The sequence below is a fragment of the Pseudophryne corroboree genome, chromosome 7 (assembly GCF_028390025.1).
Source record: "Pseudophryne corroboree isolate aPseCor3 chromosome 7, aPseCor3.hap2, whole genome shotgun sequence".
Lineage (NCBI taxonomy): Eukaryota > Metazoa > Chordata > Amphibia > Anura > Myobatrachidae > Pseudophryne > Pseudophryne corroboree.
The window spans coordinates 502,428,618-502,453,695 of record NC_086450.1 but is presented as its reverse complement, the minus strand read 5'-3'; the positions used below and the strand labels follow the sequence as shown (position 1 = coordinate 502,453,695).

Below are 25,078 nucleotides of genomic sequence, written 5' to 3'. Positions count from 1 at the left end.
CAGATGAAATAGGGGAGAATCTGGCATTACACACATTGCATGACTTCTGTTTCACCATAATGAAAGACAGAAACAATACACATACAACACAGACTGACTGAGTACAATACAAGCCTGCCCTATTGCATATGAGAGGAGACACAGAAGAGAGGACACCAGCACACCCAACGCTGTACAGCCCCAGTGAGGCTGTCAGCGTTTTATGTAGTAATATATAACAGTTATATACTGCTGTACAGAAAATTCCCCAGCGGAATGTAAACTGTGCACTAATAGCGGCTCTCCCCTCTACACCCGGTACCCAGTGATCCTGTGACCGTTTGGAGGAGCTGTATGAGGCGGCTGCTGCTGCTTATGCAGAGAAGGCGCCAAATTGCTGCTGAGCCCGCTCTGAGGTAGCTCCGCCGCCACCAGTATGACGCCAGAGCTACTAATAAGTTTTATACTGGCTGTGTCTCCACAGGCTGTGTAGCCTCACATAATGCTTGGTACAACACGCCTCCCGCCAGTCTCACGCAGGGGCACCAGTGGGTCCTCCCCCAGGAGGGACCCGTACGCCTCACCCACGCTTCTGCCACACAATGAATCAGGGGGCCCCCCTATCAGGGCCCCCGGTTTGTACTCACCACGACGATCACCTTCAGGCTCTATCAGGGGTATGCGGCATGCTGCGGCTGCGACAGCTAAGGCGCAGTGCCCCGCTGAACAAACAGTCCCTCAGGATGGTGGTCCTGCAGCGGAGAAGCTGCTCTGCACCTCATGAGGCCGGTGGCCGTCTCCCCCCCCCAACTCCCACGGTGCAGGAATGCTGTTGCCCAAACAGCATACCAAAATAAGTAAAAGTTTAAATGAAATTGAAGAAAAGCTTCAGAGTGTGCATCCTCTCCTGAGGGCACTTTTTTCTAAACTGCCTGTGGGAGAGGGCATAAAGGGGAGGAGCCAGCACACCCAGTGGAAGAAATTTAAAGGGCACTGGCTCCTTTGGACCCGTCTATACCCCCATTGTACTAATCTGTCCCCAGTATCCCTTATGGATGCTAGAGAAAACACATTTCTGAGCGTGTTTTTTTGGGGGGAAATTGTCAGTTAAGTGGTTAAGGGCCCCACAGCCGGCAACAACCGCCACACCACTCAGTGGTCCAACTGTGACTATGAGGAGTGGACCCTGGGGAGATCTGGATGGAGGTCAGATGGACAGGCAGTGGGGCCTCCCCTCTCATCTCTCCCTGGCTGATAAGTTATGGACTGGGGAGTTTACAATGGTTATCTGCATCCCCATTGCTAACATTAACCCCCTCAGCTAACGGGGAACAGTTTTGGGGGCTTATTTTTTCTAATTTATGACGGTCCCATATAAATTAGGCATCTAACACACCACGGTATGCGGTGGCAAGAACCATCGCACCAGAGCATTTCAGTACTGATCAGGGGCTAGGACAGATGCTCCAAAAAGCTGCTGTGCCACAAACTCTACGACTACTACTTTCCCCAAAGCTGCTGCGCCACAAACCCTACCACTACTACTTTCCCTGAAGCTGCATCACCACAAACACTACCACTACTTTCCCCAAAGCTGCTGTGCCACAAACCCTACCACTACTACTTTCCCTGAAGCTGTTGTACCACAAACCCTACCACTGCTACTTTACCCGAAGCTGCTGTGCCACAAACCCTACTACTGCTAGTTTCCCCAAAGGTGCTGCGCCACAAACACTACCACTACTTTCCCCAAAGCTGCTGTTCCACAAACCCTACCACTACTACTTTCCCAGAAGCTGCTGTGCCACAAACCCTACCACTGCTATTTTCCCCGAAGCTGCTCTGCCACAAACTGTATCACTGCTAGTTTCCCCGAAGCTGCTGTGCCACAAACCCTACAACTACTACTTTCCCCGAAGCTGCTGTGTCACAAACCCTACCACTACTACTTTTCCCAAAGCTACTGCGTCACAAACCCTACAACTACTACTTTCCCCGAAGCTGCTGTGCCACAAACCCTACCACTGCTACTTTCCCCCGTATCACTGCTACTTTCCCCCAAAGCTGCTGTGCCACAACCCTACCACTACAACATTCCCCAAAGCTGCTGTCCCGCAACCTGTACCACTGCTAGTTTCCCCGAAGACGCTGCACCACCACAAAACCTACCACTATTACTTTCCCCGAAGCTGCTGTGCCACAAACCCTACTACTACTACTTTCCCAGACGCTGCTGTGCCACAAACCCGACCACTACTACTTTCCCAGATGCTGCTGTGCCACAAACCCTACCACTGCTACTTTCCCAAAGCTGCTGTGCCACAATCTGTGCTACTGCTAGTTTCCCCAAAGCTGCTGTGCCACAAACTCTACGACTACTACTTTCCCCAAAGCTGCTGCGCCACAAACCCTACCACTGCTACTTTCCCCAAAGCTGCATCACCACAAACACTACCACTACTTTACCCGTAGCTGCTGTGCCACAAACCCTACTACTGCTACTTTCCCCAAAGGTGCTGTGCCACAAACACTACCACTACTTTCCCCAAAGCTGCTGTGCCACAAACCCTACCACTGCTACTTTCCCCAAAGCTGCATCACCACAAACACTACCACTACTTTCCCCAAAGCTGCTGTGCCACAAACCCTACCACTACTACTTTCCCTGAAGCTGTTGTACCACAAACCCTACCACTGCTACTTTACCCGAAGCTGCTGTGCCACAAACCCTACTACTGCTAGTTTCCCCAAAGGTGCTGCGCCACAAACACTACCACTACTTTCCCCAAAGCTGCTGTTCCACAAACCCTACCACTACTACTTTCCCAGAAGCTGCTGTGCCACAAACCCTACCACTGCTATTTTCCCCGAAGCTGCTCTGCCACAAACTGTATCACTGCTAGTTTCCCCGAAGCTGCTGTGCCACAAACCCTACAACTACTACTTTCCCCGAAGCTGCTGTGTCACAAACCCTACCACTACTACTTTTCCCAAAGCTACTGCGTCACAAACCCTACAACTACTACTTTCCCCGAAGCTGCTGTGCCACAAACCCTACCACTGCTACTTTCCCCCGTATCACTGCTACTTTCCCCCAAAGCTGCTGTGCCACAACCCTACCACTACAACATTCCCCAAAGCTGCTGTCCCGCAACCTGTACCACTGCTAGTTTCCCCGAAGACGCTGCACCACCACAAAACCTACCACTATTACTTTCCCCGAAGCTGCTGTGCCACAAACCCTACTACTACTACTTTCCCAGACGCTGCTGTGCCACAAACCCGACCACTACTACTTTCCCAGATGCTGCTGTGCCACAAACCCTACCACTGCTACTTTCCCAAAGCTGCTGTGCCACAATCTGTGCTACTGCTAGTTTCCCCAAAGCTGCTGTGCCACAAACTCTACGACTACTACTTTCCCCAAAGCTGCTGCGCCACAAACCCTACCACTGCTACTTTCCCCAAAGCTGCATCACCACAAACACTACCACTACTTTACCCGTAGCTGCTGTGCCACAAACCCTACTACTGCTACTTTCCCCAAAGGTGCTGTGCCACAAACACTACCACTACTTTCCCCAAAGCTGCTGTGCCACAAACCCTACCACTGCTACTTTCCCCAAAGCTGCATCACCACAAACACTACCACTACTTTCCCCAAAGCTGCTGTGCCACAAACCCTACCACTACTACTTTCCCTGAAGCTGTTGTACCACAAACCCTACCACTGCTACTTTACCCGAAGCTGCTGTGCCACAAACCCTACTACTGCTAGTTTCCCCAAAGGTGCTGCGCCACAAACACTACCACTACTTTCCCCAAAGCTGCTGTTCCACAAACCCTACCACTACTACTTTCCCAGAAGCTGCTGTGCCACAAACCCTACCACTGCTATTTTCCCCGAAGCTGCTCTGCCACAAACTGTATCACTGCTAGTTTCCCCGAAGCTGCTGTGCCACAAACCCTACAACTACTACTTTCCCCGAAGCTGCTGTGTCACAAACCCTACCACTACTACTTTTCCCAAAGCTACTGCGTCACAAACCCTACAACTACTACTTTCCCCGAAGCTGCTGTGCCACAAACCCTACCACTGCTACTTTCCCCCGTATCACTGCTACTTTCCCCCAAAGCTGCTGTGCCACAACCCTACCACTACAACATTCCCCAAAGCTGCTGTCCCGCAACCTGTACCACTGCTAGTTTCCCCGAAGACGCTGCACCACCACAAAACCTACCACTATTACTTTCCCCGAAGCTGCTGTGCCACAAACCCTACTACTACTACTTTCCCAGACGCTGCTGTGCCACAAACCCGACCACTACTACTTTCCCAGATGCTGCTGTGCCACAAACCCTACCACTGCTACTTTCCCAAAGCTGCTGTGCCACAATCTGTGCTACTGCTAGTTTCCCCAAAGCTGCTGTGCCACAAACTCTACGACTACTACTTTCCCCAAAGCTGCTGCGCCACAAACCCTACCACTGCTACTTTCCCCAAAGCTGCATCACCACAAACACTACCACTACTTTCCCCAAAGCTGCTGTGCCACAAACCCTACCACTACTACTTTCCCTGAAGCTGTTGTACCACAAACCCTACCACTGCTACTTTACCCGTAGCTGCTGTGCCACAAACCCTACTACTGCTAGTTTCCCCAAAGGTGCTGCGCCACAAACACTACCACTACTTTCCCCAAAGCTGCTGTTCCACAAACCCTACCACTACTACTTTCCCAGAAGCTGCTGTGCCACAAACCCTACCACTGCTATTTTCCCCGAAGCTGCTCTGCCACAAACTGTATCACTGCTAGTTTCCCCGAAGCTGCTGTGCCACAAACCCTACAACTACTACTTTCCCCGAAGCTGCTGTGTCACAAACCCTACCACTACTACTTTTCCCAAAGCTCCTGCGTCACAAACCCTACAACTACTACTTTCCCCGAAGCTGCTGTGCCACAAACCCTACCACTGCTACTTTCCCCCGTATCACTGCTACTTTCCCCGAAGCTGCTGTGCCACAACCCTACCACTACAACATTCCCCAAAGCTGCTGTCCCGCAACCTGTACCACGGCTAGTTTCCCCCGAAGACGCTGCACCACCACAAAACCTACCACTATTACTTTCCCCGAAGCTGCTGTGCCACAAACCCTACTACTACTACTTTCCCAGACGCTGCTGTGCCACAAACCCAACCACTACTACTTTCCCAGATGCTGCTGTGCCACAAACCCTACCACTGCTACTTTCCCAAAGCTGCTGTGCCACAATCTGTGCCACTGCTAGTTTCCCCGAAGATGCTGCGCCACAAGCCCTACCACTACTACTTTCCCTAAAGCTGCTGTACCGCAAACCCTACTACTACTACTTTCCCAAATGCTGCTGTGCCACAAACCCTACCACTACTACTTTCCCCGAAGCTGATGTGCCACAAACCCTACCACTACTACTTTCCCAGATGCTGCTGTGCCACAAACCCTACCACTACTACTTTCCCCGAAGCTGCTGTGCCACAACCCTACCACTACTACTTTTCCCAAAGCTCCTGCGCCACAAACCCTACCACTGCTACTTTCCCCACTAATTAGCACCAGCGCAAGTCTGCATTGCTGAGTTCCTTCTGGTAGTGTTACCGCACAGGTGTGAGCTGAGATCATGCATGTGCAGAGCGAGTGACAGAGACGGTGGAAGGATCGAGACCCCTCTAAGCCGGACCTCCTTTCAATAGGATGGCGCCAGTTCCCGCAGACAATTCCAAAAACTTTATAACGTGCCTGTTATAACACTACAATAACAAAAAAGTATGTGGACTTTTCCTTGTTACCGTTGGGGCCCCACTATTGTCATACAGTCCTGGTTCTCAGAGTATGAGCCTAAAATGTCTTGTTATGACTGTGCAGACATCTATATTCTACATTAATGAGACGTGAGCTAGCAGCAGGGATGTAGGTCCTACACTAGAAAACTAAATATGGATCCTGCCCTGCGGCATAAAGGGGTTAATTGTTCCACGCTGTGTATCTCCACCCCCTGATTGCAGCTTCTGCCCCTCCCTCACAGGGTGCAACTATTATAAGAGTAAATCAAACTTAATCCCCAAACTTTATTATACAGTAACGCTATGTGACTGCAGATCCCTGCTGAGCGCCGTGGGCCAGAATCCTTGCCTGACTCTAGTGTGTTACGTGTCACTGCGGCAGATGCCACAGTATCACATGTAACACATTATAGGAAAGCACAGGTGCCTGAGGAAGGTAAAGGTCTGCAAACCGAGCCGCAGGTCTGCGTGCAGTAAAGGTCTGAGGAAGGTAAAGGTCTGCAAACCGAGCCGCAGGTCTGCGTGCAGTAAAGGTCTGAGGAAGGTAAAGGTCTGCAAACCGAGCCGCAGGTCTGCGTGCAGTAAAGGTCTGAGGAAGGTAAAGGACTGCAAACCGAGCCGCAGGTCTGCGTGCAGTAAAGGTCTGAGGAAGGTAAAGGACTGCAAACCGAGCCGCAGGTCTGCGTGCAGTAAAGGTCTGAGGAAGGTAAAGGACTGCAAACCGAGCCGCAGGTCAGCGTGCCCTCACTAAGGTCAGAGCTGGGCTGTATACGGGTCACTCACAGTCCCGGTTATCACCTCTGCAACTGCTGGTAAGTCTGGTTATAATTATTCCACTCATGCACATGGGGAGGGGGGAACTGGCTGTGCTCTGCAGGGTATTGCAGTATGCATTTTATATAATGGATATAATACTGCATATAATGATGGATGGAAGCCTGGGGACCCTCGCCGATATCTCCCTCCACAATGAGGTCATTCTCCTGGTGGACAGCTGTTTAGGACCAAATGAGCATGCACAGCAGACATCAATGTATAGGCATATATCTTTAATCTGGCATTGATCCAGAGCAGTCTTTCCCGATTTCTGGTCCCCATTGCTGAGTTTTTTTGCATTTTGATAAGATGGGTAAATCCGCAGTCTCTATAGTGCTTGGTCTAGTGCAGAGAAGTCTCTGATTTATATGACATTAACCCTCTGATAAACAACATGGAGGAGAAAGTCTATATTCCAGCAGTATTCCTTTAAAATATGCACTTCCCTGCTTCTACAGAATATCATTGCATTATTATCCATTAGTAATAAAGTGCTGACATATCGTGCAGCACTGTACATTGAGGGAGAGCATGGCACAAAAAAATGACATAATAATAATAACAATCATTTTATATCGCGCTCTATATACAATAGGACTCAAGGCGCTTAACAGAGAGAACAAACATAATACAGCACAAAAACAATGAAGTACAGAAAAGCTTTTCAGAAAATAGAGAGAGCATGGAGATACTAAAAGGAGATTAGTGAAATGTGTGAGAACAGGAAAGTCTGGAGTCTGTTTTTGAAGGATTCTATAGTTGGGGCCTCTCGCACTGTGTGGGGAAGTGAGTTCCATAGAGTCGGAGCCGCATGGATAAAAGCTCAACCCCCAGATGAGTTACGGGAGATTCTAGGTACTGCTAAAAGTCCTTCATCTACAGATCGCAGTAATCGAGCAGGGCAATTTGGAATCAGAAGCTGCGTCAGGTACCTTGGGCCCTGGTCTTGTAGAGCTTTGAAAGTCAGTACGCCCATCCTGAAGACAATTTGCCATCTTACAGACAACCAGTGGAGGGAGTAGTGAATGGGTGTTATGTGGCTAGAACGGGGCTGGTTGGTTTATAGCCTGGCAGATGCGTTTTGTACCAGCTGTAAGCGGTGCAATTCTTTTGCTGGGAGACCAAGTTAGAGGGCATTGCAGAAGTCTAATCAATTGCATGTATGACTTTTGACAGATCATCAGAGGGAACTAAGTGCTTGAGCATCCACTCCTGGAGCTCAGCTAGACAGCCATGTAGGGTTGTTATTGGTTTCTAAGTATTTGAAGCAAAGGTCAGGTACAGTTGTGTATCATCTGCATACTGTGACGTGACCTAATAGTAGGTAAAATGCACCTTCCCAAGTAAGCTTACAATCTAATCTAAGCGGTGCGGAGTCAGAGCCGGCCTTAGGCATAGGCAAACTAGACAAATGCCTAGGGCATTTGGTATGCTTAGGGGCATCAGCAGCTTCTGCTGATTAAAATGATATGCGGCATGCCTATATCCTGTGTGTGACTGCGGCTGTATCTGCATACAAAATGCTACGTTACAGTGTATTCCTGGAAATCACTGTAATGTAGCATTTCATATGCAGATACAGCCACAATCGCACACAGAATATAGGCATGCTGCATATCATTTTAATCAGCAGAAGGTGCCCGACGTTAGCAGAGCTGCCAGCTGACTCATGCCAGGCATCTCCTGCAGAACTAATAGCGGTGCTAGGGGGCACCAGCCAAAATCTTGCCTAGGGCATCATATTGGTTAGGGCCGGTTCTGTGCGGGGTACATTTAATACGTAAGGTAGCAGAATTGCCATTGTTACTGATGGTGGGTTAAGTGTGTGAGGCTACTGCACCAATAATAAATGCGCCATCTCTTTTACTAATAGAGCGGTGCTGTGGTAGGAATGCTGATAATGCTAAGTGGGAAATGTAAGTTAGTTATTGTACAACTCTAAACAAAACAGGTACTGGCTCTAATATATGTATATTATACAGAGAGAGAGAGAGAGACAGACAAGAACGCTGGAATAGTGTTTGAGGGCAGGCATATTTGTTCTAGGTTTCTAATCTACATATTTTACAACCCCAGGAAAGTGTTTACGTTGTGTTTCTAACAGCTTTTGGGCTTTGGTAAAAGCTGGCTAAAGGTTCCTGGGGTTATGGATGGAGAGTGAGGGCGGGCTCCATCCATCAGGCCCAGTTCAGGTCTTAGGGCCTTTAGCCTCACAACAGGCTAAATAGTGATTTCACCTGCACGAGGGTGCTAAAAGGCTGTCAGCCTGGTCATACTGTCTCTGACTGCCTGTGGGAAAAGAGACAGTAGAGTATCTGGGAGATAAAGCTGCACTTTCAAATGTTTTTTAGTGAACAGTCATGTACATTTCTGTTTAGTTAGAGTTGGACAGGCAAGGCATTTATGTCAATGTTTTATAAAACTTGGCTGAGGCCAATTGCACCATAAAACTTGAACATGTGGATAGATAGATGGATAGATAGATAGATAGATAGATAGATAGATAGATAGATAGATAGATAGATAGATAGATAGATAGATAGATAGATAGATAGATAGAGCTATATATGCCCTATAAAATGTTATTATATTTTTGGTGGAAAGCAAGGTCCCCTCACTGACAGCATGGACGACTTTAACATCCTCTCGACTCACAAACTCAGGACTGCTGTCACTCTAACGATTCTGAATGTCTTCCTCACTTGTGACCTTTAAATCTTCCAAAGACCCTTTGCCTATCTTGGACTTCGACTCATACCAATCAGATTTTGATCTTGGCTTCTGGATATCTTGAGGGTCACTGAATGCAGTATTTGCTAAGTCTTCATCATACCTCTTTGGTAACTTGCATATATTTGATCGTGCAGAAGACCATATCTGTGGCTGAACTTCCACGTTGGTAGCCTCTGGTTGCTGGCATGTCATGTGAAGCATACTTGCTCTGCTTATCAAAATCCAGCTTTTCCTTGACTAGCACTGGTTCTTTGAATATGACATCTCTAGACTTGGTACATAGATTCCATTATCTGTAACCTTTTCTTTCATGGCAGTAGCCAAGCATGATTCATTTGACTGATGTTGAATCGTGCTTGCATCTTCTTTCTTTTGATATGTGTACATAGACTGTGCTTCCAAAAATTCTGAGATGTTTTAGACTTGATTTTTCTCTTTGACCACACTTCAAAAGGTGTTATATCCTTTAGGGCAACTGTAGCAGAATGGTTTCTCAGATAAACTGATGTGAACACAGCTTCCACCCAAAACTGTTTGTCGAAGCCTGCATCCTTCAGCATACATCTTGCTTTCTTCACCAGTGTACAGTTTTCTTGTTCACTGACACCATTTTGCTCAGGAGTATAGGCAATGGTCAACACATGCTCTATCACATATTTTCATAAAAAATATTCCACCTCCCTATTTAGGTAATCTCCACCATTGTCAGATCTAAGCGTCTTGAGACTGTGATTGATTTTCTACAAGTTTCTAGTAGTCTGCAATCTTCTTTTGCTACTTCAGATTTCTCTCCGATGACATACATGTGTCATTATCTGTATCCACTTACTGACTTTACTTCTATTGGACCACACAATGTACTATGTCAAGTGGCTTTGTAGCTCTACTTCCTGGCTTGGGAAATGGCTGACAATTTTGTTTTCCTAATATGCAGCTCTCACATATGGGTTCCCCTGTGTTAGTCACAGTCATTCCTGTGACCAAATCTTCTATGCCAGAGTTCCAGTGACTGTAACTCAGTTTTCACAGCAGAATAAGGCTGTCTATCCAGTACACATAATTGCTGCATTCTTGTGCCTGTAGCTATGACGGTCCCTCTTCTGTTTCGCACAATGCACTTTCCTTTAGCAAAGTGAACTCTGTGGCCTCTCTGTTTTAGGACACTTATGGCTATAAAATGTATTCCCATATCTGGTACGTAAAGCACATCTTGGATCTCTGTTACTTTTTTAATTGCTCCAACTCTCAAACTGGCTTTGTTTCAACTTTTGTAGCTGTAAGTACTTGGTTGCCAATCCTTTTGATTATGATAGGTTCACAATTGGTTAACATGGTGAACCACTCCTCATTGCAGCTGAAATGCATAGTTGTGCATGAATACCAGCAATCTTGTCTGCAGTTATCTGTAATACCCAGGGCTCATATCTGCTGTTGCATTTTTTACTTTGCAAAGGATACATTCTTTTTCATATACTCAAATGCTTTGTGACCTATTTTGTGACAATTGTAGCATCTGAACTTGAATTTTCTGATTTTTTTCTATGCAGTGGTACACACCGGATACACATTCCTGGAACTGTAGTAACTTTGCTCTGTCTGTGGTTGATTTTGCTGTATTTGCTTACAAAGCAACAACTAGGAAGTCAAACGTAGGCATCAAGTTATGTAACATTGCTTTAGCAATCTCCTCATAATCTATTTGCACTTCAAGAGACATTAGTTGCTGAGAAACAGACATCCTTTTGTCAATATAGTCACTAATACTGCTGCATTCACATAACATGGTGTTGTACAATGCAAGTCTTAAATTTATACTTCTCATGACACCTCCATACTGGTAAACTGCCTGCAGTGCTGTCCACGTGTCTTTAGCTGACATTTTATCATGTATTATAGAGAACACATGTTGCTCTACCCTTAAGCCAATAGTACCTATGGCTCTCTCTACATCATCTGGGTTTTGACTGTCACCAGGATCTAATGTCACTTTCCACAATCTCTCATGCTTCAGGTATATTTCCTTGGCAAACTTCCAGGTTGTATAAGTCTCTGCAACTTTTAGCTTGATAAACCCTATAAATAATATATAATCGCTGTTCCAGCACCTCTACTGGATACCTACATACACTCACCAGCTGTTGAGTTGTATGACAGGCTGCTCCCCTCAAACTCCGCTGCATCTACCAATGTGTATAACAGTGAGTACGGCTATAACTGTTTTCTCTTCAATAAAACCACTGCACTGGTTAAGGAACTGGGCTATTTGTAGCTGTAAGGCATCCAGTGGTGTGCACAGAAACTTTTCTACATCCTCAAGCCTGTATACACAACAGTAAGAGGTGTGAGATCCTGGCTGCTGGGACCTGTTCTGGCTACTGATACAGTGCATGGGGAGAGAGACCTGTACAGGGCACACACACCAGCAGTGAGGAACAATCCACCTCTCACATCTCACTATGTTTCCTCTGTTCCACATTGTGCTATTTTTTCCCAATAAAAATACATGAATCTTGCTAACATGAAGTCCATACAATCTTCGCCTCTTTAATGGGGATGTGTACAAAATGTCTTCAGTTATAACGTCGATATTGATCATGGAGACAGTGATGAAATGTCTACATGGTAAAATGTCAACATTTTGTCCCTGCGGCCCGGCAGTGACGTACCTTCTCCTGGTGGCTGCAGCGGCTCCAGTGGAGTCTTTCAGGTCCTGGTGGTCATGTGACCATCACTCCATGTCAGATATCCGATCCTCTGGCATTCCAGTAAGTTTTTCTCCACTAACCCTATCCCTACCTCTCCCTCTAGTGCCTAACCTTAACCTACCCGTAGCCTAACCCTACCTCTCCCTCTAGTGCCTAACCTTAACCTACCCGTACCCTAACCCTACCTCTCCCTCTAGTGCCTAACCTTAACCTACCCGTACCCTAACCCTACCTCTCCCTCTAGTGCCTAACCTTAACCTACCCGTACCCTAACCCTACCTCTCCCTCTAGTGCCTAACCTTAACCTACCCGTAGCCTAACCCTACCTCTCCCTCTAGTGCCTAACCTTAACCTACCCGTAGCCTAACCCTACCTCTCCCTCTAGTGCCTAACCTTAACCTACCCGTAGCCTAACCCTACTTCTCCCTCTAGTGCCTAACCTTAACCTACCCGTAGCCTAACCCTACCTCTCCCTCTAGTGCCTAACCTTAACCTACCCGTACCCTAACCCTACCTCTCCCTCTAGTGCCTAACCTTAACCTACCCGTACCCTAACCCTACCTCTCCCTCTAGTGCCTAACCTTAACCTACCCGTAGCCTAACCCTACCTCTCCCTCTAGTGCCTAACCTTAACCTACCCGTAGCCTAACCCTACCTCTCCCTCTAGTGCCTAACCTTAACCTACCCGTAGCCTAACCCTACCTCTCCCTCTAGTGCCTAACCTTAACCTACCCGTAGCCTAACCCTACCTCTCCCTCTAGTGCCTAACCTTAACCTACCCGTAGCCTAACCCTACCTCTCCCTCTAGTGCCTAACCTTAACCTACCCGTAGCCTAACCCTACCTCTCCCTCTAGTGCCTAACCTTAACCTACCCGTAGCCTAACCCTACCTCTCCGTGTAGTGCCTAACCCTACCTCTACCCTCTAGTGCCTAACCCTACCTCTACCTCTAGTGCCTAACCCTACCTCTACCCTCTAGTGCCTAACCCTACCTCTCCGTGTAGTGCCTAACCCTACCTCTACCCTCTAGTGCCTAACCCTACCTCTCCCTCCAGTGCCTAACCCTACCTCTACCTCTAGTGCCTAACCCTACCTCTACCCTCTAGTGCCTAACCCTACCTCTCCCTCCAGTGCCTAACCCTACCTCTACCTCTAGTGCCTAACCCTACATCTACCCTCTAGTGCCTAACCCTACCTCTACCCTCTAGTGCCTAACCCTACCTCTACCTCTAGTGCCTAACCCTACCTCTCCCTCCAGTGCCTAACCTTACCTCTACCTTTAGTGGCTAGCCTTAACCTACCCGTAGCCTAACCCTACCTCTCCCTCTAGTGCCTAACCCTACCTCTCCCTCTAGTGCTGAACCCTAACCTCCCCGTAGCCTAACTCTAATCTCCAGAATGTAATCTAACCCTGTTGACATGTGACCTGACGACGCTGTGTGACGATCTTTTTACTACATCTCCTGTGAAGCTGAGTACAGTAACAAAGGCTGACTGTGACCCCCTTTAATGTTCTTTCATTGCATTTGACAGGTGTACCCCAGCGCGTGTGACTTGAGAACAATGTCAGTCCGCACCCCGGCAAAACTGGTGAGCGGCATGCCTGTCGCCGGATCCTTCGCAGAAAACTGGGAGAATGTTCAGGTTTTCCAGGCCAGAGAAGATGATCTGCTGATAGACACCTACCCTAAGTCCGGTGAGCCCAGGCTCTCGTCTGCACCGAGTGTCATGTCTGTTAATAATAAAAAGAACAGAAGAATCATTTGGAATGATATTGGGGGTCATTCCGAGTTGATCGCTAGCTGCATTTGTTCGCAGCGCAGCGATCAGTCTAAAAAACGTCAGTTCTTCGCATGCGTATGTGGCGCAATGCGCACCCGCGATGTACGGGCACAACGAACGATGCAGTTTTGCACAGGGTCTAGTGATGCATTTCAGTCGCACTTGTTGCCGCAGAGTGATTGACATGAAGTGGGTGTTTCTGGGTGGCAACTGACTGTTTTACGGACGTATTTGGGAAAACGCAGGCGTGCCAGGGAAAACGCAGGCGTGGCTGGGCGGGTGTGTGACGTCAAATCCGGAACTGAATAGGCTGAAGTGATCACAAGCGCTGAGTAGGTTTTGAGCTACTCTGAAACTACACAAATTTTTTTTTGCAGTCGCTCTGCGATCCTTTCGTTCGCACTTCTGATAAGCTAAAATACACTCCCAGTGGGCGGCGGCATAGCATTTGCACGGCTGCTAAAAAGTGCTAGCGAGCGAACAACTCGGAATGACCACCATTATTCCCAGAGTTTTGCAAATTCAAAGTGAAATGTTTAGAATCTGAAATGTAATAACAGCTATTTTAATGACTGGTAACTGGAACACCCTCTAGGGATGCTGAATACAGCGGTGTATTGCAGATACTGTATGCCTGAGGTTTTTTGTATGAAAAAGGGACAAGGTTTTGCAGGAAACATCATTAAAGGGCACCTATATCATTCCATATTTGTGGCTACTTCCCCGAAAACACCCATTTTCGGGGGTTAGCCGCAAATATTAGGTTACGCTCGAATGTAAGGAGGGACGGCGATCCCTCCATTCCTGCAACAGCCGCATCCACCATAGGTTTGGGGGATATGATGCTGTCCGGTTTACCAGTATCCGGAATGTGATGGGAGAAGCCTGAAGAGTAGATACAGCAGGATACTTTGGGGGGCTGGACTGTGATGTCATTAGGCCCCACCCCCAAAATGGGAAATTGTCCGTGATTCGCGTGTCCCTGGGTAGGGTGCGCGAGCTAAATGGCACGATTTGTGTCTTTAGCCCCACCTCCTTCACACAACCGCTGATATTTTAGTGAAGCGGGTGTGATGTGGGCGAGTCACCTACCCTTCCGGGGCTGCAGGGGACTACCTAAAAAATCGTGAGGCTCCCGTAGCTTCCAGGAGGGTAGGGAAGTGTGCATTAAAGGAGGACTGGAACCATAGTCTAAAAAGGGAAGCAGTTTCCCTCATTTGGGACAGACATCTTGGAGCTGAGGAGCAGGCAGCTAGTTCGGCCGGGGAGAAGTGTGTGGCCATGATGCCCATATAATGCCTAAGAAGAGAGACCAAAGAGAAAGATTAGGGAATGAGAGAAAGTGCAGCCAGAAGCCTGCAGTGTGAGAAAGGAGGTGGAGCCTCAGGAAAGGGGGCAGGTCTTCACAGCAAACCCTTTCCTGTTACTGTGGGGGCGTGGCCAGCACTATCAGAGATACTGGGCTTCCCCCACACTCCCTGTACACTGTGAAAAGAGGCCAGGCGCATGTACCCAGCATCTATTCTCCTGCTGCTACCCACTGCTATACAGAGAAGCAGTGTGTGCTCCCCCAACTGCAACCCCAACCACTACCGTGGGACATACAGGGCGTAGCTACCATAGATGCAGGGAATGCAGCTGCTATGGGGCCCAGAGCTGAGAGGAGTCACCTTCCCTGTCACAGTTACATGTGCTATATACAGGGTGTAGCTACCATAGGTGCAGGAAGTGCAGCTGCTATGGGGCCCAGAGCTGAGAGGAGCCACCTTCCCTGTCACAGTTACATGTGTTATATACAAGGGTGTAGCTACCATAGGTGCAGGGAGTGCAGCTGCTATGGGGCCCAGAGCTGAGAGGGGCCACCTTCACTGTCACAGTTACATGTGTTATATACAGGGTGTAGCTACCATAGGTGCAGGGAGTGCAGCTGCTATGGGGCCCAGAGCTGAGAGGAGCCACCTTCCCTGTCAGAGTTACATGTGTTATATACAAGGGTGTAGCTACCATAGGTGCAGGGAGTGCAGCTGCTATGGGGCCCAGAGCTGAGAGGGGCCACCTTCCCTGTCACAGTTACATGTGTTATATACAGGGTGTAGCTACCATAGGTGCAGGGAGTGCAGCCGCTATGGGGCCCAGAGCTGAGAGGAGCCACCTTCCCTGTCACAGTTACATGTGTTATATACAAGGGCGTAGCTTCCATAGGTGCAGGGAGTGCAGCTGCTATGGGGCCCAGAGCTGAGAGGGGCCACCTTCCCTGTCACAGTTACATGTGTTATATACAGGGTGTAGCTACCATAGGTGCAGGGAGTGCAGCTGCTATGGGGCCCAGAGCTGAGAGGAGCCACCTTCCCTGTCACAGTTACATGTGTTATATACAGGGTGTAGCTACCATAGGAGCAGGGAGTGCAGCTGCTATGGGGCCAGAGCTGAGAGGGGCCACCTTCTCTGTCACAATTACATGTGCTATATACAGGGGTGTAGCTAACATAGGTGCAGGGAGTGCAGCTGCTATGGGGCCCGGAGCTGAGAGGGGCCACCTTCCCTGTCACACTTACATGTGTTATATACAGGGTGTAGCTACCATAGGTGCAGGGAGTGCAGCTGCTATGGGTCCCGGAGCTGAGAGGGGCCACCTTCCCTGTCACAGTTACATGTGTTATATAATTTTTTTCCCGTTGGGTGGTACTTGGGGTCCTTTCACACTTTTTCCTTGGGGCCTGCAATATATTTAGGTATGCCCCTGGACCTGCTCATTGTAGTGTGGTATAAAATGAACTGAGGCTCAGTAATGAGGCACAATATGAACAGGGAGCACTATATATCATGATGTGAATTGGGGGTACTGTGCGGCATAATGTGTACTGGCAGCTCTGAAATGTGACATAGGGTGACCTTAAGCACGACTACGATTCATAAAATAAACTAGGGCGCTGCTATGGGGCATAATATTAAAGAAGGCTCTACTGTGGTTCATAAAATGAACTAGGGCACTATTATATGGCATAACATTAACAACTGCTGCAGAGAAGTGTCTCTCTAGAAGCATTGGGACGGGGGACGCTCCAAAATGTTGCTATGGGGCCCACAAAGTTCTGGCTACTCCCCTGGAGGTATGTGTGCACTGTTTGCAGGGAGACAGAGAGAGTGTAGTTTTACAGTAGTGAGGAATAGTGAACTTGCCGACACCCGGCATACCGACAGCTATTCTCCCTCGTGGGGGTCCACGACCCCCCTGGAGGGAGAATAAAATAGCGTGGCGCCCGTAGCGCGCCACCGTGCCAGCAGCGTGGCGAGCGCAGCGAGCCTGAGAGGGGCTCCTTTGCGCTCGCCGCATTGTCGGTATGCCGGCGGTCGGGCTCCCGGCGCCAGTATGCTGGTCGCTGGTAGCCTGGCCGCCGGCATACCATATTACACCCCTTGTGTGGGGTGTTTCCTCCATTAATGCTAAGTTGCGAGCTTCTGGAGAGATGTGTGAAGCTGTGGAACTACAAGCACCAGCCAGCGAAGGGCCAGGTGTGCCTATATGTGTTAAATACAAACTGTGCTTTTGTAAATGTGCTTTAAGACTGTGCAGGTGGAGAAGGATGGAGTGTAAGAATAGTTGTATGTCTGTGTCATTTGACATGCCTAGTGTTTGAGCTGGAGGGGGAGAAGAAGTTGCTGTAACCATATTCGTGTCCTGTAAAGTCACGTGCAGGAGGAGAGAGATAGAGTGATGTAATTTCATCAGGGAAGCTCCCACATAATTTCATAAAAAATGCAGTTAGGCCCAAATAAAGGGGTTGGGTATGGGATCCCGGGTGTTGGGGTGTCGGAGGTCACATGACCGACATCGCCATCCCGACATTGAGAATAACTGATTTTAAGCGAAGCACAAGTTGTTTTGTGGACTGATCTCTCTAGAGGCAGACGTACAGCTGCTCGGCATACAAGGGCGGAATCTTGCTAGGGATGGCCATCAACCATCGATTCAAAATCATCGATGGTCTATGACCGATGTTAATTACTTTTACCATCGATGGGGGAGAACCAGATGGTTTCCCGCCATTGATGTTGAAGAGTTATCAAATATTTTTTTTTTTATCTTTTAGGGTGTCAAGGACACGGAGCATAGCTCTGCCCCCTGACACCGTTGAAGCCACGCCCCCAGGCCCTGATTGGCCAGCGACTAATAAAATAATAACTTAAGGGTGACCATTGATGATCAAAACCATTGATTGTTCCCTTACAGATGGTTTCCCACCATCGAGGTTCTCAATTGATGGTAGCCATCGTTGATAACCCACTGATGGCCATCCCTACATCTCGCATTATCATGATTATAAGAGCGTTTGGATAATAGATCATCACTGTATACATAATTGACAGGTTCAACAGGTCAACATGAAAATGGTCGACACATGTTTTTTCAACTTATGCTTTATTTACTATCCACGTGAACACCTATTATTATTATTTATTATCCTTTATTTATATGGCGCCACAAGGGTTCCGCAGCGCCCAATTACAGAGTACATAAATAATCAAACAGGAAAACGGCAAGTTACAGTTGATGACAGTATAGGACAAGTACAGGGTAAATAAACAGTTACATCAGCAGATGACACTGGAATAAGTATCAGATGGCAGAGGACTGCTGGATGTGGTGCAGTTGAAGATTATTAAAGTAAGAAAGGATAAGCACATGAGGGACGAGGGCCCTGCTCATGAGAGCTTACATTCTAAAGGGGAGGGGTAGACAGACAGGGGTGACACAGATGGGGTACATAGAGAACGTGGAACGGAGGGTTAGGATGAGATTTGGCTGCGTTTGGTGAAGAAGTGGGTCTTAAGGGCCCGTTTGAAGTTTTGTAGAGAGGTGGAGAGTCTGAGGGGGAGAGGTAGGGAATTCCAGAGAAAGGGATCAGCACGTGAGAAATCTTGGAGATAGGAGTGGGAGGAAGTAATCAGAAGACAGGAGAGTCGGCGTGCATTAGCAGAGCGAAGAGGACGGGTGGGAGTGTAAAGGGAGATAAGGTCAGAGATGTAGATGGGAGAGGAGTGGGTGAGGGCTTTGTAAGTGAGTGTGAGAAGCTTGAAATGGATTCTGAAAGGGAAGGGGAGCCAGTGAAGGGCTTGTAGGAGAGGAGAGGTGGACATAGTGCGTTTGGTGAGGAAAATGAGCCGGGCAGCAGCATTGAGGATAGATTGGAGTGGAGAGAGGTGTTTGTCAGGAATGCCAGTCAGGAGGAGATTACAGTAGTCCAGTCTGGAGATGACCATTGAGTGGATAAGAGTCTTAGTAGCATCCTATTGGGAACAGTAACCTGTGGTGAACAAGCCACCTTGTCCGAAGCATGGCGACCATTTGCGTCGACTATTTTCATGCTGTTCTTTTGTACCTGTTGACCTTAAGCACTGCTGACTTTTTATCTGCCAATCTCTTATACCTGTCAACGTAAGGACTGTTGACCTTTAAACTGACGATCTATTAATCCTCACCTGATAGTAGCTGCCGCAGCCGTATGGAGAGCGACCAGAGAATCAGCCCCTTCATGCTGTAAGGTACATTTGACGTTATAGTCTGGGAAACGTTTCTTTTGAAGTAAAGGTTTGTAAATCATACAATAATATTACACCGTCACATTAAGGCTGCAGCAAATCTACAGTCCTACAGTGCATTCATGTTCTCAGCCAGTGCAGCCTCCGTATAGCTGCCCCAGACAAAGGTAATTGCTTCACTTCAAACACTCCATTTTAATAATTTTAACGTTTTTATGTGTCAGATAAGTTATGACTATGGGGCCTATTTATCAATTAATATTTGCAGGATTTTCCCCGAACACATCCACCCACAAATATTAGGTATCCCCAGCATTTATGTGTTGGTCAGTAGCAGATAACAGAGTCCTCCATCTTCCACCGCAAAAGTATGCCACTTAGGTTTCGTGACTGCTTTACTGTATTGCTGAATTTACCAAGCTCATTCCGGCCCCTTTCCTCAGCAGATAACGTCATCTTCAGATGGCATTTGTCGCCTATGGCTACTCTCTACGTAGAGATTACTATGAGATGTTTCCATGGCAACCCTCCCCAGCAGTGGAGCCAGGCACGCACAGGCCACATAGGCGCAGTAGCGTTCCGATAGAGAAATTAAGCGATCACATTAGCGTTCACCTCTTACACATCACAGGGAATAGCGCTGATAAGAGAACCTCCAGGCAGTCCTTGGTCCTCATTCGGAGATGACCGAACCCACACGCAGATGCAGATGCCAATGTACATGCACTTGAGTGATTATTTGCAACTGCGCTGAAAGTCCTAAAAGCCTCATGGCGCAGGCACTTGAAAGGGTTAAAGCTCGTCTCTGCTTCAATGTCATAGAATTGCTTGTGTTATAGAACTTAATGTTCCAGCACATTCCTTGCTACTGTCCTTGTCTCTTATCTTTTTCTTATACCGTGTGAACAACCTCCCTATTTGAAATACAAACTTGCCCATATATGCATATCCTTCCACTGCGGCAGTTCCTAGCCAATCATGTTATGTTAGCCCCTTTTTGTGTTCTGTCCAATTAGTTATTGACTTGGGATATACACGCCCTAAATCCTTTCTTTTATATACTTTTGTTAAACGAACAATAAACAGTGTGAATCTTTACTGCTTGTGTTGTGCATGTAACTTGTGGCTAAAGGTTTACACTCACGGACGTCTGAGAGGCCATCACATCGAGGGTTAAAGAATATAGGGGCATATCCTTTCAAGTGGGGGCTACGTCCGCGATTCAGTGATCGTCCCCAGATGGTAAGATAGAGAATTTATTGTCTGTCTTTGCCATACGGGATTGCGGTCATACACTGAAGCTGAATCCGTGTCAGTGTTCTGGGAACACGTGACCAAACATCTTTAATGTCTGGGACTTAAAGATACGTCTGAGAAGGGACCAGGGGTCCAAGCGCAACTCTCCAAAGACGTTAGTATCTGGGATACTTAAAATAGACCTGGGAGTCTATACATAACGTGACGTTAGTATCTGGGATACTTAAAATAGACCTGGGGTCTATACGTAACGTAGAGAATACCTCGATTTGATCGTCTATATATTCTTGTATGTTTGTAGTGAGATAAGTTCTTATATTTGGTCCAGACGGCTGGTAAGTTTTCGTCTGCCAGATATCTTTACTCAAACACTTTTCCTGCTTCCTGTTTAAAACGCTGTATTTTTCTGACATCTTGTACGAATGGTAAGTATCGTACACGTCAAAAGATTTCATGTTCTCACTATACAGATAATATTGTGATATTGTCAATGACTAATTAACTGGTTAGCTGATGCATGTATAGTAGAGTGTTGTACATTTTAGATATTTTCTTTTAAAGTTGTACTGTTGATTTATATTACTGTCTGACAATGGGCTCTAGTCAGAGTAAAAAAAACTACATATCCCCCGCCCCTCCCTGGTGAGACATGCAAGATGTATGTCGCCCGCAACTCTACCTCAGAGTATTACTTAGTTAACCCATGGGTGGATAATTTAGCGGGATGGACAGAGAAAGCAGGACAGGACCCATTCCTACGGGAAGGCAGTAATTACCCTTTCTATATGGAGGATTACAAAAATGTCAGTTCCCAACAGCACAGAAGCGAAGAAGTGATAAACTGTAAATCTTTGAAATCCCTCTCGCCTCCCCCTTGCATTCCAATGTATCCTGCGCTTGAGGACACAGATCTCTTGGCAGCAGTAACCCTTTCACACCAGATGGGATCGCCTCCAACTCCACTGCTGGAGGGTGCGTCCACTAGCTCTATCCCTAACGCACCAGTAGCCCAGAGTTTAGATAATAGTAAAACACTGTCCCAAGCCCACTATTACCCTCGATGGCTGTATATCTTATTTGCGCAAAGCTTGCAAAGGACGCAGCTATACACATATGAAGGAAGTCTTTAAAACCCGTGCTCCTTTGCCTGTGCTTTTTTGCCTGTCGCTGTAGCTTGTAAACAGAAACCTTCGGAGTCTGTTACTGAGTTTTGGAAAAGGTTTAAGGACTGCTGGACAGATGACGCTGGCTTACCTTTGCTTAACTCAGAAAGCTTACTCATTTCCACCTTCATTAACAACCTTCTGTCATAGTTTCTGTTAAGCAAAACGTCTCTTCCTGGATTTCTGATAGTACGATAGATTTAAAAAGAAAAACATTTATATGAGAAAGAGGCTGCAGGGTGTTTTGATGTAAAGAAACCTGCACTCACTCATAACTATCAGAACTCCAGACGCTTTGACAGACAGAACCAACCCCGCAGTCAGGGAAGATTCCAAAGACCCCGCGCACTGACGGGGCCCGGAGGAGGGTATCCCAGCCTTTATTCAACTCACCCGTCATAGTAAAGATTCACCTCTGCTGCCACTTATTATAAATGGAAGTAAAATTCCCTTTTTAGTGGACAGCGGTGCAACAACCAGTGTTTTGTGTTCTGACCTATGCAGTATCTCCTCTCACCAGAAAAGATAGAAGGTCTCCGCCCCATGATACAGCAATTCTTACAACAGGGTATTCTCAGACATATTGTATCACCATACTGTACTCCTGTGAACCCTGTTGCCAAAGCTGATGGCAGTATAAGATTTGTACAGGATCTCAGAGCGATCAATCAGTTAATTGTCCCAATTGCACCAATTGTTCCAGATGTAAACTCACTCATTTCTGCAATCCCTGCAGATGCTGCGTTCTTCTCTGTAATTGATTTGAAGAATGCCTTTTTTCAGCATACCTGTAGATTCACAGACACAATTACTTTTTGCCTTTTCTTTTGAGGGTAAACAACTTACCTGGTGCAGATTATTGACGCACCTGTTGTCTCCAGGCCACATTGGGGCCCTGGCAACCTCACCATGGTTCAGTCCTGCTACAGTATGCAGATGATCTGCTGCTCTGTAGTAAAACTGAGGAGGCCTGCCGAGAGGATGGTGTTTCATTACTAAACTGGCTTTGTGAATGTGGACACAAGGTGTCCAAAACAAAAATGCAATGGTGTAAAAAGCATGTTGATTACTTAGGTTTTGTGCTCACTCAGGGAGAGAGGAAAATCAGTCCACAACGCATACAGTCTGTATTGGGCCTGGTCACCCCAACTACCCAGAAGGAACTACTGTCCTTCCTGGGTATGGTAAATTACTGCAGACAGTGGATTTCTGATTGCTCTTATTATGATAACATTTTGAGACAAGCCACACTGAAGGACAAACCTAAAACTGTACAATGGTCACAAGAAATGTTAACTGCATATGAAAGTTTAAAATGTATGTTGATGAAAAGTCCGGCACTTGGCCTCCCCAATTATGTACTACCTTTCCATCTATATGCAAGGGACAATTGTAAAACCATGGCGGGGGTGCTCACACAGTTTCATGGAGGGAAGTTGCGCCCCGTGGCATTTTTTTTCCAAAGTCATGCCAGTGTCTGTGCAAGGTATGCCTGCCTGCCTCAGGGCTTTGGCAGCCTGTGCAATGGTTGCAGAAATGGCCACTACCCTCACTTTAGGCCACATCACAGTACTCCACACCACACATGATGTCCTGGCAATACTTAAAGGCTTACACACACAGCACATGTCAGCACAACGCCTTAGTGGATATGAAGTACTCCTTTTGAGTAACCCTACCCTTACCATCAAGTACACTGCTAGTTCTTCTGGCCCTGCACCCATTCTCAATGCCCTTTTAGGCTTGAAAGGTCCCGAGGATGAACCACCCGACCTACATGACTGTGCTGCTTCCATTGAAGCTGAAACTTCTCCCAGACTTGACATGTCTCCCGTTCCCATACCAGGCGCAGACATAGTTTTTGTTGACGGCTCCTGTAGTAGGCCCAATGACAATACATACCAGGCTGGCTATGCCATTGTCACCCTCCCTGACACTGTGTTGGAAACCCTACCAATACCTTATCAGTCCGCGCAAGCTGCAGAACTCATTGCACTCACTAGAGCATGTCCCTCCCTTGACAACGTCCATCTGCTCACTCAACTTCAAGCTGCTGCGACTAATACTGATCTCTCCGACTGGACTTACCCAATTCTGCAGAAAAAATCCTAAATCAGGATTAATCTGCAAAGAGGGGAAACCCTGTATACCCCAGTCCAGTGCCCCTTTGCTCGTTGCCCAGTGCCGTGGTGTTGGTCACCGTGGTGAAGCCACAACACTCCTCCTACTAACCAATGATTTTTATGTTACTAATGCCGAATCACTTGTGGACCAGTATGTTAGCAGATGCATCACTTGCCTCAGGAACAACCCTAATAAAGCTAAACACCAGCATCTTGAATACCCCACCACCCCTTTTACACACTTACAAATTGATTTTACCCATATCCCTGGTACAGGTAAACAAGAATATGCCCTGGTCATTGTAGATATGTTATCTCGCTGGCCAGAAGTATTCCTAACTAAGTCAGAGGATGCCAAGATAGTAGCAAGAATCCTAACACAGAAAATCATCCCTAGATGGGGGTGCCCCCTGCAAATAAATAGTGATAAAGGCTCAGCCTTTACAGCCAAAATCACACAGGCCTTAGTAAAAGCTCTGCAGGTGGAGTGGAAGTTTCACATCCCGTACCACCTGCAGAGTTCAGGGGTCGTAGGAAGAATGAATAGGACCCTCAAAGACAAACTAAGGAAGGCCACAGGAGGTACCTTCCACAAGTGGAAGCAGGTCCTTCCCATTATCCTAGCAGAAATCAGAATACCCCACAGAAAACTCTAGGATACTCACCCTTTGAAATACTAATGGGTAGACCCTTTTCCTACACCCTGGGCTAAGAAACCACTAGTAATACAGGAAGGAGATCTAGAACTCATCAGAGAAGAGTATGTCAGGTCCCTGATAACAAAACTGAATGAAATTGAACATGAGGTTGTTTGTAAAAACCCTTTGAATCCACAGGAACCTACACACCCCTTTAAAGTCGGAGACAGAGTCGTGGTGAAGGTGCTCCCCAGGAACAAGAGCCCAGGAGACTTCACCTATGGTCCAGAGACAGAGGTCGTAGCAGTTACCCGAACAGCAGTCCTGACAGAGGAAAGTCCTACCTGGATCCATGCATCCCGAGTAAAAAAGGTTCCTAGACCAGACCTAGAGAGGGAAGCAAGTGATTCCAGTGAGGTACGAACCGGGGCAGACAGCCCTGACCTCCCACCTAGCGAAGACAGAAGAACAGAAAACGATGAAGAACCTGCCCCCTATCTTTACCCTGGGGACTATCT

The 25,078-nt window shown here is 47.4% G+C and overlaps 1 protein-coding gene across 1 annotated transcript in view; it reads left to right on the top strand.

Moving 5' to 3' along the window:
- Positions 1-6,107: 6,107 nt before the first annotated feature.
- The window catches only part of LOC134945797 (sulfotransferase 1 family member D1-like), an 81,207-nt gene continuing 62,236 nt past the window's right edge, over positions 6,108-25,078 (top strand). The window contains exons 1-2 of the mRNA XM_063935303.1: positions 6,108-6,614; positions 13,590-13,752. Of these exons, the coding sequence (XP_063791373.1) occupies positions 13,620-13,752 (133 nt within the window). The 5' untranslated portion in view covers positions 6,108-6,614; positions 13,590-13,619. The remainder of the gene's footprint in view (positions 6,615-13,589; positions 13,753-25,078) is intronic.